Below are 13,443 nucleotides of genomic sequence, written 5' to 3'. Positions count from 1 at the left end.
CTTTACCTCATTTGATGTCTGCTTATCAAGAAGCCACCCAGGTACCTCACGGATATCTTCTCGTGGACTTGAGTCCCCATACCCCAGACCAATACCGATTGAGAAGTCGAATGTTTGAAATGTTGACTGTACACATGCCTCAAGAGTATAAATAAAAGTGTTTCACACTCTTCTGGGTCATTGTTCATTTCCATCTCATCATGGCTCCATCAGCCAAGAGTAAATTAGTGAGAACCTTACGACGTTTACAGCGGGAACGAGATCCCGCGAAGCGAGCCCATTTAATCGAATTAGGGCGTAAAGCCTTATTGAATTGGTTTGCCATGGGAGCTCGCAATTTAATGAAAGGGGTCTTACCTATCAATAAACAGACCCAAAAGTTTATTAATAATCATCGTCAAGATTTAAAGATCATAGCCGATCAATCGGCCAGTGATGAAGACAGAAAAACAGCTATTTTAAAACGCGGAGGAGCTGGATTTCTAGGTGGAGTCATCATTCGTCATTTATTCAAATGGAATAGTCCTAAAAAACGCCGGGTTCGTCGTTTAAAGAGTGTAGTGGTAAGAGTCGATAATAAGAAACAAAGAGTGTTTCCAGATTGGATGGTCCGTGTCGGAGGAGCAGCTCAAAAGAGCAGAAAAAAGAAGAAGAGAAAAGCCCCTCCCAAGAAGAGAAAACCCCCTCCTAAGAAAAAAGCCCCACCCAAGAAAACACCAGCAGGGAAAAGGCGAAAATCTGCTCCTCAAACTCTAGCTCAACGTAAAGCCATGCCCGAAAGTCTAAAAAACGAAATCAATCAGTATTTTAAGGAACAAAGACAAAAGACCATAGGAGAATTGCTCAAGAAACAAGCAGAACTGAGAATGGATCGTGCTATGGGACCCATAGGTAGTCAAAGAGCCAGCGATTTAGAAGTGTTTCCTCGTGTGAATGTGGGCATTCCCTCCTCCTCCCCTGGAATTAAAGTCCCCATTCATGTCCCTAAAATCACACGCTTTCAACCCTTGACATCCTCCACCCCTCAACTACCTAAAGGTCTGAGATATAAATGCCGATATTGTGGAAAAATTTATGTCAGGGAGAAAGCGAGAGATAAACACGAGAGCGACAAACACGGAGGGTATGCCCCTCCTTAAGACTATAAAAGGGAGTGACATGAGAGACTTCTCTTCATTGTTTTCAAAGATGGCCAAGAAGAAAAAGGGATGTTGTACGCGATTAAGAGCGCATGCCCCTCTTTTAAGAGTGTTATCGGACCCTCACTATTCCTCGTCTTTAAAAACGGGGATTTTAAAACATTGTTCTGGAGATTGTATTATGAAAATTTGTGAGATCGTCTACAACCTATTAAAAGGGGTGTTACCTCTCAATTCGGCTCAGAAACGAAAACTAGCTCCAAAGAAACACATCTTAAGGAGACTGGTCCGACCCCAATCCATACAGAAAAGACGAGCTTTATTAGTACAACAAAAAGGAGGAGGTCTTTTACCCCTTTTAATCTCAGCAGCACCTTTACTGTTGGATGCCGGACATTCTGTCTATAAAGCCATTAAAAAGAAGAGGAACAACAAGATACAAAAATGAGTCGTAAAATGGTGTTAGTACCTGAAGTTCTGTTGAATGAACTCAAAGGTAAACTCCCCAAACCTCCGGAATTTCAATCTACTCTGAGTATAGGTCAAGAATTGGATCAGATTACCAGACGTGAAGATTTAACTCCAGAAGAAAAAGTGGCTTTATATGGTCAAGAACTTCATCGGTATAGGAATTATTTACAACAAGCGAGAGAGCCAGGGACTACCAAAAAAACCTCAGCCCCTGCACCCGTAGCAGCAGCAGCAGCCCCAGCCCCCGCAGCAGCAGCTCCAGCAGTAGCAGCAGCAGCAGCACCACCAGATCCCGAGATGGATCAACAAATCATTCAAAGTGTGAATAAACCCATGCAAAGAAAAGCTGAATTATTATTAAATCATTTAAAGAAAACCAACGTCTTGACTTGGAATAAAGACGGAGAAATCAGTTATCGAGGTCAAAAAGTGCCCGATTCTAACATTGTGGATATAATGGCTGAAAACATGAGAACCAGATCCTTGAAAAATCGTCCGGTGCCTAAAGGATTAGATGAATTTGCTCAAGCTTTAAAAGAGACCCGTACTCCCATGGTTTACTTGCAAAATCGAGACCTTATAAAAGCCATGCAGAAACCAGGAAAAATCAGTACACCTAAAGGGGCTTTGAGTGACGACGACGAAGAAGAGGAAGAGAGCGGATTTCAGGATGCTTCCTCTTCTTTTTTGACCCCTATTAGTCGACCTGTAGAGGCAAGATCAAGGGTGTTAAAAAAATTCACACCTAAATATAGTCCCTATCGAGCCCAAAAGCAATTAAAAGCCCAAGAAGAAGAAGCCAAGAAGAAATTAGAACAAATCGAGAAAAATTGGCTTCATTTGCCTAAGAAATGAAGAAGAAGAAGAAGAAGGGAATAGAAGACATTTTAACAGAGATTTATTACGATCCTAAGAGAGGATATGGAGGCATACAGACTTTGTATCGTCAGGTCAAAAGTCTGGGGCATAAGATTTCTTTGAATACCATACGAGAATGGTTAAAAGAGCAAGATACCTATACCTTACATAAACCCATTCATAGAAAATTCCGGAGACAACAGACCAGAGTGACGGATATAGACGAACAATGGCAATTAGATTTAGCCGATGTGTCCAGTTTAAAGAAATACAATGACGGCTATACTTTTTTATTGTGTGCCATTGACGTCTTATCTAAATATGCTTGGGTGGTGCCTTTAAAACAGAAAACGGGGAAAGAAATGATTCGAGGATTACAAGAGATTTTCCGACAAGACGATCGACGCCCCGTCCGCATTCAATCGGATCAAGGCAAAGAATTTACCAATCGAGAATTCTTACAGGCGTTTAAATCCATTCATTTCTTTACCACTCGCAATACGGACACCAAAGCCAGTATCGTGGAAAGATTTCAGAGAACCCTCAAAGCACGCATGTGGCGGTATTTCACTCGGAATAAGACCAGACGGTATTTAGAGATCTTACCGGATTTAGTGTATGCTTACAATCATACTTATCATCGCAGTATCCAAAGAACCCCAGCTCAAGTGAAGCCCTCGAATGTGTTAAAAGTCTGGAAAACTTTATATGGGGAATCATCACCTAAACCAAAACCCCCCAAGTTTAAAACAGGAGATAAAGTGCGCATCAGTAAAGCTAAACGCACTTTTGAAAAAGGATATTTACCGAACTGGACCACGGAAATATTTACCATTGCTCAACGAGTCCCCGGTCGGAATCCTTACGTGTATCGAGTACAAGATTACAACCAGGAGGAATTAGAAGGGACATTTTACGAGAAAGAATTACAACAGATCATTAAAAAAGACGACGTGTACGAAGTGGAGGAAATCTTGGGGTATAAAAAGCGACGAGTCAAGAAGTCAAAGTCCGGTGAAAAGGATATCCCCCTAGTTTCGATTCATGGATTCCCCAAACGGAATTCATCAAATAACACCTCATTGGAAATGTTGTGGAGAGAATATTCCTCGAGAAGAAATTGTGTATTTTGCTCAATTATTCATTTGTATTTCCCTTATCATCACCAGTGTGGTCATGTTAGCTTTACACGATTCTAATCGAGAATATTGGATGGTCTGTGTGAGTTCTTCGGTCGGTTACATCATGCCTAGTCCTACCATGATACATCAAACCCCTAGGGTCAAGAAGACGAATTCACCCAGTTAATCCCGGAATCTAAAAATAGATACACCCCTCTATATAAAAAGGAGACACCATAACCCCAAGAGGATCATTTCTGATCTGAGTGAGGGACAGAGCACATCATGGATGTTTTAAGCTCAGAGTATCGTTGGAAAATAGTAGAACCTGAAGGGACTAGTCACAAAGGAGAATGGATGAAAAACAAAGAGACATGTATTCAAGATTTCTTTGATAAGAATCCAGGACAAACAGGTCTCAATGAAATCTACCTGTATAAGAGATTCAAGTTACCAGACCGCCAAAGGAGCAAACATATACTCTTAATAGGAGCCAGATCACCTAAATATGGAGAATTCAAATGGAAAGTCAATTACGTCTTGGCTCACCGAAGAGAGGGACCTGAAAGCACTTTGATTCAAGAAAAATGGATGAAAAAAGCTGGAGATTGTATAAAAGACTATTTGGAAGAAGTGGTCGTAAAAGGATACGATATCATGGACTGTGCTTGTGAAACAGAATATTTGTACATGAGGAGACCTTTTCCCATACAAAAAGAACTGAACAGAAGTTTTGAATGTTTGTTATTATGATGTTCTTGTTCTTGTTATGAATAAAAAATAAAAAGAAAAAACCAAAAAATTCTAGTGTTGTTAGTTATTTTTCCCTATATACACAAAACTAAACGCTCTATATACACACAACAGAGCGCTCTCTATACACTAGCTTTGTCATGATGACGTCACAATCACGGATTTGAATCGCTGCCAAGTATTACCTGTGTAGTCAGCATAATAAAAAACGTAGGTCTATCGTATGTTTTGCACACGGGCCGCTGACTTGAATCGCTGCCAAGTATATTACCTGTGTAGTCAGCATAAAAAACGTAGGTAAAACGTGCACAGGCCCCGCCCCCCACAGCAGGTATATAAAGCGGAGCTGGGAGTACCCTGCACTCATTATTTAGCAATCATGTCTTTTGTGTGGAGAATTATATATTGGATTGATGTAGAAAAGACAATATGTTATCACTGCAATGAGAAGACGAAAGAGATACATAAATTGTTGCTTGGTACTGGGGATGTAGTAAATGTAGAGGACCTATGCCACACTGGATGGTAGAAGACCCCCCTTCCATGGAGACTTGTGGTTGTAGCTGGTGCCTGAAATATTTCATCTGGAAGAAAGGAATTGAGAATATACCGTCTCCTCGATGGGTGAAAATGACCAGGAACAGACCTTTGAAAGAATGTATGATGTGCTACCAGGAAAAGACTCAAGGAAAATGGAAATGCGGACAATGCCGTCAGTATCCCTGTTGTGAAAAGTGTGTGAAGAAACTCTTTGAGACTTCCTACAAGAAATGCCCCCTATGCCGATATGAAGGACAATAAAATCATTTGACTTTTTTGTATTTTTTACTTGAATAAAAAACTTGTTTTGTTTTTTAAAAAAATTCTTTGTTTTGTTGTTTGTTTTAAAAATAAAAAAAAAATAAAATAAAATAAAAATCGGGTTTTATCAAGAGGTATATAACAAAACCCTCTCTCATTCTGAAAAAGGACACTGAACAAGTCAGACGTGTTTTTTGTTTCAAAGATGCAGTATCGTTGGTATTGTGAGAGTCCCATTAGTCAGTGTATGTACATGCAAGGAGGGTGGATGAAAACTAAAATAGGAGCCATCATGGATTTCTATGAAAATCATCCAGGCTATTCCCTGGAGAATGTGTGGTTGGAAAAAAGAATGAAAATCCCCTATCCTCTAACAGGATCTAGAGTGAGGGTGAAAATCAGTCAACATTATCAGCAATACAAATGGGTCACTTGTACTCAAAGGAATCGTCTGACACCCATCAACACCATTCAGAATGAAAGTTCATGGTACTCGGACATTGGAGATTGTCTGAAATATTATTTCAAGATGGAGAAAAAAGGACTTGTATTGTCGCATCCCCTTTTCCTAGATTAAAGACTCGATGGAAAAGAAAGGACATTTGTTGACTCGAGTGATTGAGGACCGATCATCATCATCAGAAGAAGAAATAGAAGTGTAAATCATTGAATAAAATGTTTGAATTTTAAAAAAGTGTTGTTATAAATACAAAGGTCTTAAGGTCTAGGGTCTCAGTCTTAGATTGAACATGGCCGAGAGCAGTGGGTTTTACATGACTTTACCCAGTGATGGGTCTATGACCTCTTTTTCTAGCAATACGACCGCTCAATTTAAAACCTTATTACCACAAACAGTGGATTTAACCGACGGAGAATGGGAAGTGGCTTTAACAGAAATGATGTATCCCAATTCATTGAAAAACATTACAGAAAAGGAGGCTTATTTTGACATCCTGGTTCCTCAGTCTTTTGCTCACCATATCAAAAACCCCAATGTTTATGGCAGATTTAAAATGAAAACCTTAGACCCAATGCCATTACGTCAATGTCCTGTACTGCTCGATTGGGCCCATACTAAACGGCCTGCACTCGTTGAACTAGATAGCAAGATGGAAATTCGACGAATTCACTTCAGATCCGGGCCTTATGTTCACCCCAAGGCTTTAACAGAGGAAATAAGTCTAGGACTACAGAGATCATTGAAAAAAATATGGAAAACCCTTAGTGAGGGAAATGAGGAAAAATCTATGAAATTAGTATATTACGAGACCTATGATCGAGTGATGTATGAAATCAATGAAAAAATGCTTACTCCCTTATGCATTCGTTTCCCCACATCCCTAGCTTATAAGCTAGGCATGGACAGTCAGAAAGTCATTCTTCAGAACGATACAGAAAACATGACCAAATGGATCAACATTAGTTACTTGGGAAACAGTACTGTGGATTTATATGAAAATCTGAAATCCATGTATGTCTATTGTGACTTGATTCAACCCCAGACGGTAGGCTCCAATGCCTTGAAATTATTAAGAGTGGTGCCTTGTACGTTTCATTTGGAGGATTCAAAACAAGCCAAATGGGAACCCATTCGAGCGGAATATTTGAAACTAAGTAAAAAACATTTCGATACCATTGAGATTCACATCATGACTCCTTTAGGACAACCCATGCCCTTTGTAAGTGGTAAATCAGTGGTGAAACTTCATTTCAGAAAAGTCTACTGAGATGAATGTACCGTTATGTACCGAATGTACATCTTATTGGGTGTGGTGGCTTGCCTGGTCTGCTGTCTGTATTGTATTCAGCCCTAAAACATGGGGTATAAAAGGAAGTCCCCCGAGGACCTAAAGGTCAGTTGAACAAGAGACATGAACCATGCAGTATCATCCCGGATTACTGAGACAAAGAGGACACGGTTGGACTTATCATAAAGGTTTATTACGTCAAAAAGGCGGAGCAGTAGGTTCTATCATCTCTGGATTGGTGGGAGCCCTTCCCTTGGATAATCTATCGGGAACTCCTATTACAGGATTACTCAAATTGGGTAGGCTTTTAACTCACATGAAACCCCAAAAAGGAGAAAATTTTTTAAACTTTCTCTCGGGAGCGATTCCTAACATACCCCTACCGGGCACAGGCTCAGGTTTGACTCTCAAAGACGCGACCAAGTTAGCCATGGGGTTACAAAAAGGTCGAGGATTTGTCAAAGATTTACTCCAACATGGGAAAAAACAAGCCATCATGGCCGGAGTGAAGATAGGCCGGGATGTAGTGGGAAAAAGAAAAAACATCAGAAATGCTCTTTTAACCCACGGACTCAATGCGGCCAAAAATACAGGTCTATTTGCTTTCAATCGAGGAGTCTCTTTACCCTTTAGAAAGAAGAAGAAAAAAAAAGGACAAACAGGTCAAGGAAGAAGAAGAAGAAAAAGAAGAAGGCAGACAGGAAGAGGGAGAATCCTGTTAGCCCGAGGGGGTCCTAAGAGAAAAAGGAAAAAACAAGGAGGAATTCCTAAAAGAAAACGTCATTTAGATGTGTTTGACTGAGAGAGAGAGAGAGTATAAATAGGACAGTCCAGGGAACAGAAGGTTCATTTGTGAAAACTGAATCCTAGTAGACACATCATGTTACAGCCCGATTCCTGTGCGTGTGGAATGAACAGTTTAGAATTGTTTCAAGTCCCTCCGACTAATATTGCTTTAAAAGACTCGAAATGGGAAGAATATTACCCCATTTCCAGTACTTTAGATTCCGACACCGCTCCCATCGAATTTGAAATCAAAGGACAAGGAGATCACTATCTGGATTTATCTCAAACCTATGTACAACTGGTATGTAAATTTACCAAAGACGATGGAAGTAATCTGACTGGGGCGAACAGCACTTCGAGTCCCGTGAATAATATCTTACATTCCATGTTTACGGAAATCGATGTCAGTCTGAATGGGAAAATAATAACTCCGGGGACGGATACTTATCCTTACAAAGCTTATCTTGAGAAATTATTGTCTTACCGACCCAGGCGACCGTTTCACTAACAAATCGCAAATCGTAAACGTACGATAACGTTTACGATCGCCACACGTACACGTAAACGAGCGTTTCACTAAACCTATCGTAAACGTAGCACTTACGACCGACGAGTTACGATCAACTTATTGGAACTCTTCTGACAAAGGAGGTAACTGTAGTTACAGCAGACGATTTATGTCAACAATCATCGCAATATGGAAGAGAGGAAAGCTAACTGGTCCGAGGTAGCTATTGAGACGCTGGTGGACCTCGTCACAGATTCTGAGCGATGGGCTGTAATCCGAGGGAAGTTTAGCCCAGCGCTTACAATCCACACAAAACAGAAAGTCTGGATTGACATAACTGAAAGGTATCTCGATCGTACTAAAGGACATTGATACTGTCAGCAACATTTATAAATACATTTCTACAGTTATTTAAAAAAATCATTTGTTCAACAATCATAATCGTTTTTCAATATTTTTACCGAACTTTAAATAGCTAGACGTCAATTTATGAACGGGAAATTTAGTAAAATAATTTTAACAGATAAAAATAGTAAAGAAGAAATTAGCTTATATCCACATGTGCTTGTTTCATGCAGTGAGCTTAGTTTTCTACTGTTAGTGTTATTATATAGTAGAAAACTAAGCTCACTGTATGAAACAAGCGCCTGTGCTTACATCAGTATAATCAATCATCAACATGCAATCATCAAAACTTGAAGTAAGTTATGTTGGAGTATAGTGTTTTTGAGTTGACAAAAGCTTTATGTTTTATTTTAAATATTGTAATTAAAATGTAGGGTTAATGCAAGCTCCACCTGCATCAGAGCAGTCAAGGACGTGAAGAAAAAATGGCAGGATATCCAGAGCCATACCAAGAAAAAGGAGGCCAACAGGTACATGTAAGAGGCAGTTATTTTACCAAATAAAGATATCATTTGGTAGAATATACATGTATATAAATAATGTAAAATGATGTGAACAAAGCTGGGATTCTTTGGAATGGAAACAAAAAATAAAACCATGCAATCAAAATAAAAAGGAGAACAATAAAATAGAAAAAAAAATAGATCAGTTCAAGTTTGATGGGTCAGTCCATGTAACAAAATGTTATTTAATTGGGCAAAATAACTATCAAGAACTGATGAAATACTTAGATTAGTTATATAGGGAAAAATGTATTGTACTGTCACTGCATATACAGAAAGCTACTGTATCTGTATTGACCATTAGCCTTGCCTGTCATTCGGCACTTCTCATTTTGGCTTACAGGTTTTAATAAATTGCATTAAGCAGGTTCAGTAGCGCCCTTGCTAATTGGCCAATCTTTTCAAAGCTGCTTGGTTGATTGGTGTAAGAAGAAGGTACAGTTTGAGCTTGAATGTGCCCTAAACATTTAATGTTCTCAACAGGTAATGAAATTGGCTTTAACAAAAGTTGAGTAGATGAATATGATAAATCATGAAAGAATATGGCATAAAGGAGGACATTTCTGGAAGTAAGACGTCAATAATTTGGTGCATTTCGAAGTTCAATGCAAAAAGGCCCTAAAAGACTCATTTTTGTGGGAATTTTCCTTTAGAAAATAGTGTCTGCCACCGTCGCCCACTTTAATTCTTGGATATATTATGTAAACTGCTATGAAAAATCACATATCTCAAAATCTTTCCGGGCGACGGTGGCAAAGTATGTTTTCTAAAAGAAAATTCCACTGAAAATTGATGTCTTCTGCAACTTTTTAAGAAAATACGGGAAAATGCACAAGTTAATGACGTCACAATTAGCATTAAGGAGGTCGTATTAGGAAAATGACTTGTATATTCTTACTGCAGGGAATTCCCATGATTAAGAAAGAATGAATTTTGATTTCTTATATTACTTTCATATTTTAGAAAAATATCGGGCTTAATTTGTATTGAAACTGTACCTTCTTCTTTAATGAAGAAGCACAGAAACATGAAATCTGCTTAAAGTTATAGTTTGTAATTTGTATACTTTTTTGTTATTTAGAAAGTTTATTATAATTGATCAGAACTGTGAATATAAATTAAAAAAGTACCATTTTTAAACATCTATCGACATGTAAATACAGGTTAGTACATGATCAAATCTACCATACAGCCCCTATGGCTTTATGAATTTGATCATATGTCATTGAACAATCAGTATTTACATCAGGATAAAAGTATAAAAATGATCCTTCTTAAATATTTTATAGGAAAGCTGAGCTCAGAAAGACTGGAGGAGGACCACCTCCTCCAGAACTGAAGAATTGGGAAAAGAAGGTAATTGACTATACATGTAATTGTATTCTACAAATTAAAAAAACTTAAAAGTAAACGTATAATCTTTCTTTCTTGAGGGGAAAGTACCTGAAATGTTTTTAATTCTATTCCAAAATAAAAAAAAAATAAGTATTTGAAATTGGCATGAAAAAGATATAAACTAATCTGATATTCATTTGGTTTCAATAAATAAGTATATTCATCACGTTCATATAAATTAGAAAATTATGTATTTAAATTCCCCTTTTTTTTTTTAGATCGTATCTATCCTCTCAGAAGATGTCATTTCTGGTGTAGATGGGGGGGGGGGTTGACTCTTTGTGCACAGCAAGTTTTCCAACAGATAAAAAAAGCAAGTATAAACATCAATGCAGTTTTTAGCTCACCCGGGCCAAAGGCTCAAATGAGATTTTCTAATCGAAATTTGTCAATTGTCATTCATCGTTCACGTTGTCATAAACATTTCTCATTTTTCATCTTCACCAGAACCACAATTTAAATCAATACCCCCAGGGGTAGGGTGGAGCCACAATGAAAATTCAAGCTTTTAGGGGAAAAAGTCACAGTTGGTCACAATGATATGTAAGCATCCTTAGTAAGTGTAGATTAAATTTAGTTCAAATCGCTCATCGCTAGGACCACTATGGCATGTACATGTGCATGCATAAGCTTTTCAATACTCAACTGATTTTTGCTTTTTTTCCAAGTCACAGTGCTCAGATAAGCAATATAGCCCTTGGGCATCTTGTTATTTTTAACTTACCGTATAATCCTTATTAACCGCCCCTGCCCCTATAAGCGCCCCCTTAGATCTTTTTCAATTGCCCCATGGGGATCCGGGTTAGAATAGGTCCTCAGTACCCCCTTGCTTGTCGTAAAAGGCGACTAAATGGGGTGGTCCTTCGGATGAGACCGTATAAACTGAGGTGTCCGTTTGTCACAGCTAGGTGTTGGCAGGATAATGATCCCTCCCTGCTCAAAGGTCCTGAGTGCCGAGCATAGGCCTAAATTTGCAGCCCTTCACCGGCAATGGTGACGTCTCCATATCAGTGAAATATTCTGGAAAAGGACGTTAAACAGTATACAATCATCAATCAATTGTCAGGAAATAAAGGCCCCCTGTAGTACAATGATTTAAATTATCTAGAAAGACAAGAATAGTATCAAAAGCATGCAAATTTTTTAAGGAAATGAAAATGAAACTTGTTGATTATCCAATTTCTTGGTGGAAAATGATTCATTTAGCATACCTGGGTGGATTATCTTCATTTAAAGTAAAGTTAAACATTATTTTGCAGATTCTTTGAATTTATTATTTTTTTAAATTTTTTTTTAGCTCACCTGAGCCGAAGGCTCAACTGAGCTTTTCTGATCACATTTTGTCCGGCGTCCGTCTAGCTGTCCGTCTGTCTGTAAACTTTTCACATTTTCGACTTCTTCTCAAGAACCACTGAGCCAACTTCAACCAAACTTAGCACAAAGCATCCTTGGGTAAAGGGGATTCAAGTTTGTTCAAATGAAGGGCCATGCCCTTTTCAAAGGGGAGATAATCATTCATTTGTTAAAAAGTAATGGCATTTTAAAAAAATCTTCTCCAGAACCGCTGGGCCAGGAAAGATGAAACTCATGTGGAATCATCCTCAGGTAGTGTAGATTCAAGTTTATTCAAATCATGACCCCCGGGGCAAGGGTGGGGCAAAAATGGCCGACCCAAGTTTTAAATTAGGAATATATAGGAAAAATCTTTAAAAATCTTCTTCTCCAGAACCACTGGGCCAGGAAAGATGAAACTCATGTGGAATCATCCTCAGGAAGTGCAGATTCAAGTTTGTTCAAATCATGACCCCCGGGGCTAAGTCGGGGCCAAAATGGCCGACCCAAGTTTTACATAAGGATATGTAGGGAAACCTTTTAAAATCTTATTTTCAAGTACTTCAAAGCTATGATTAGTGATATTTATATGGAATCATCCTCAGGTAGTGTAGATTCTAGTTTGTTCAAATGATGACCGCCTGGAGGGGGGGGGGGGGGGGGGGGAGTAAATTCAAGCCCGATGTGTTCAGGTGAGCGCTGTGGCCCCTGGGCCTCTTGTTTGAAGTTAAGATATGATATTAAATATTACAAAGAGAATACCAAAATAACCACCCCCTTTTCGCAATTTCCTAAGCGCTCGGGGCCGTTAATAGGGATTATATGGTAAGTGGTATGGCATTGCTGTTATAAATGTGAGTGAATATAATATAAATATAAGGTCCAGTTATGAATTGATTTTTTGTTCGGACACTTATGTCCCCTCTCTTTTTGTAGATACTCAATCCGGACAGGACCTACCAGTGTCAAAGAGGAGATATGGTACTCGTATATGTTTCTGAAAATAATTTTTATGAACCGCCATATTCATTATCTCGAACTCAATGGGAGGACCCTAAAAAAATTGAGAAATCCTAGGATTCACTATATCCAGAATAAAATACAAAAGGAAAAAGTAGTCAGGACTTCTAAATTCCTTCAACATATCCTTGGTATATTAGATATCATTGTTCGAGATACTGAATTCAACTGTATTTATTTCTTGGTCAATAATTATAAGATATACTTTATCTAATTTTGTTGATTATAGTTTAACATATGATACAAGTGGTAACTGAAGAATTACATCTTTGATAATACTTTGCCTATATAAATTTTAGAGGAAGCAAATCTTGAACCTGCAATGGGGATGGAAGCACCATCATCATCTGTTTGGTTACTTTTCATTATTCTCTCTTTCAGGGAAGGCAAAAAAAAAAATGAGGCGATTTAGAAAAATTATTTCATTAATACCAATAATTCGATTTAATTGCTGAAAATTAAATCGCGTTATTAGAGAGGCCCATATTTGGGGTTATTTGGGTTATTAGTGTTTCCCCGTTCTATCATCTTTCGAGTTTTTAGTCTACCCCTTGCGACTTCCTTTTCCGTTAGAGAACCCAAGAAAGCAGAAGTATCCTGCAT

The 13,443-nt window shown here is 38.4% G+C and overlaps 2 protein-coding genes across 2 annotated transcripts; both read left to right on the top strand.

Annotated features, from left to right (window-relative positions):
• The first annotated feature begins 2,461 nt into the window (after positions 1 to 2,461).
• LOC134237105 (uncharacterized) lies at positions 2,462 to 3,667 on the top strand. Its single transcript, XM_062719206.1, has one exon. It carries the CDS (start codon positions 2,462 to 2,464, stop codon positions 3,665 to 3,667), a length of 1,206 nt encoding a protein of 401 aa, XP_062575190.1.
• A 4,500-nt stretch (positions 3,668 to 8,167) lies between these two features.
• LOC134237109 (nuclear apoptosis-inducing factor 1-like) lies at positions 8,168 to 13,193 on the top strand. The gene is made up of 6 exons (XM_062719209.1): positions 8,168 to 8,529; positions 8,965 to 9,060; positions 10,383 to 10,449; positions 10,707 to 10,801; positions 12,757 to 12,801; positions 13,140 to 13,193. Exons 1-4 carry the CDS (start codon positions 8,375 to 8,377, stop codon positions 10,761 to 10,763), a joined length of 375 nt encoding a protein of 124 aa, XP_062575193.1. The 5' UTR covers positions 8,168 to 8,374; the 3' UTR covers positions 10,764 to 10,801; positions 12,757 to 12,801; positions 13,140 to 13,193.
• The last annotated feature ends 250 nt before the right edge of the window (positions 13,194 to 13,443 follow it).

This window comes from Saccostrea cucullata, unplaced genomic scaffold (assembly GCF_032062105.1).
Source record: "Saccostrea cucullata isolate Sc308-1 unplaced genomic scaffold, CSIRO_AGI_Scuc_v1 ctg7767, whole genome shotgun sequence".
Taxonomy (NCBI): Eukaryota; Metazoa; Mollusca; class Bivalvia; order Ostreida; family Ostreidae; genus Saccostrea; species Saccostrea cuccullata.
Note: the sequence above shows the minus strand (reverse complement) of the source record. Positions and strands in the feature narration are given on the sequence as shown.

What these genes read in the sequence shown, in the direction of transcription:
- LOC134237105 (XM_062719206.1), top strand. Translation starts at nt 2,462, where the DNA reads ATGAAGAAGAAGAAGAAGAAGGGAATAGAAGACATTTTAACAGAGATT.
- LOC134237109 (XM_062719209.1), top strand. Translation starts at nt 8,375, where the DNA reads ATGGAAGAGAGGAAAGCTAACTGGTCCGAGGTAGCTATTGAGACGCTG. An exon ending in TGGATTGACATAACTGAAAG is followed by an intron (nt 8,530 to 8,964) that starts GTATCTCGATCG and finishes ATTAAAATGTAG; the next exon opens with GGTTAATGCAAGCTCCACCT. An exon ending in TGAAGAATTGGGAAAAGAAG is followed by an intron (nt 10,450 to 10,706) that starts GTAATTGACTAT and finishes TTTTTTTTTTAG; the next exon opens with ATCGTATCTATCCTCTCAGA.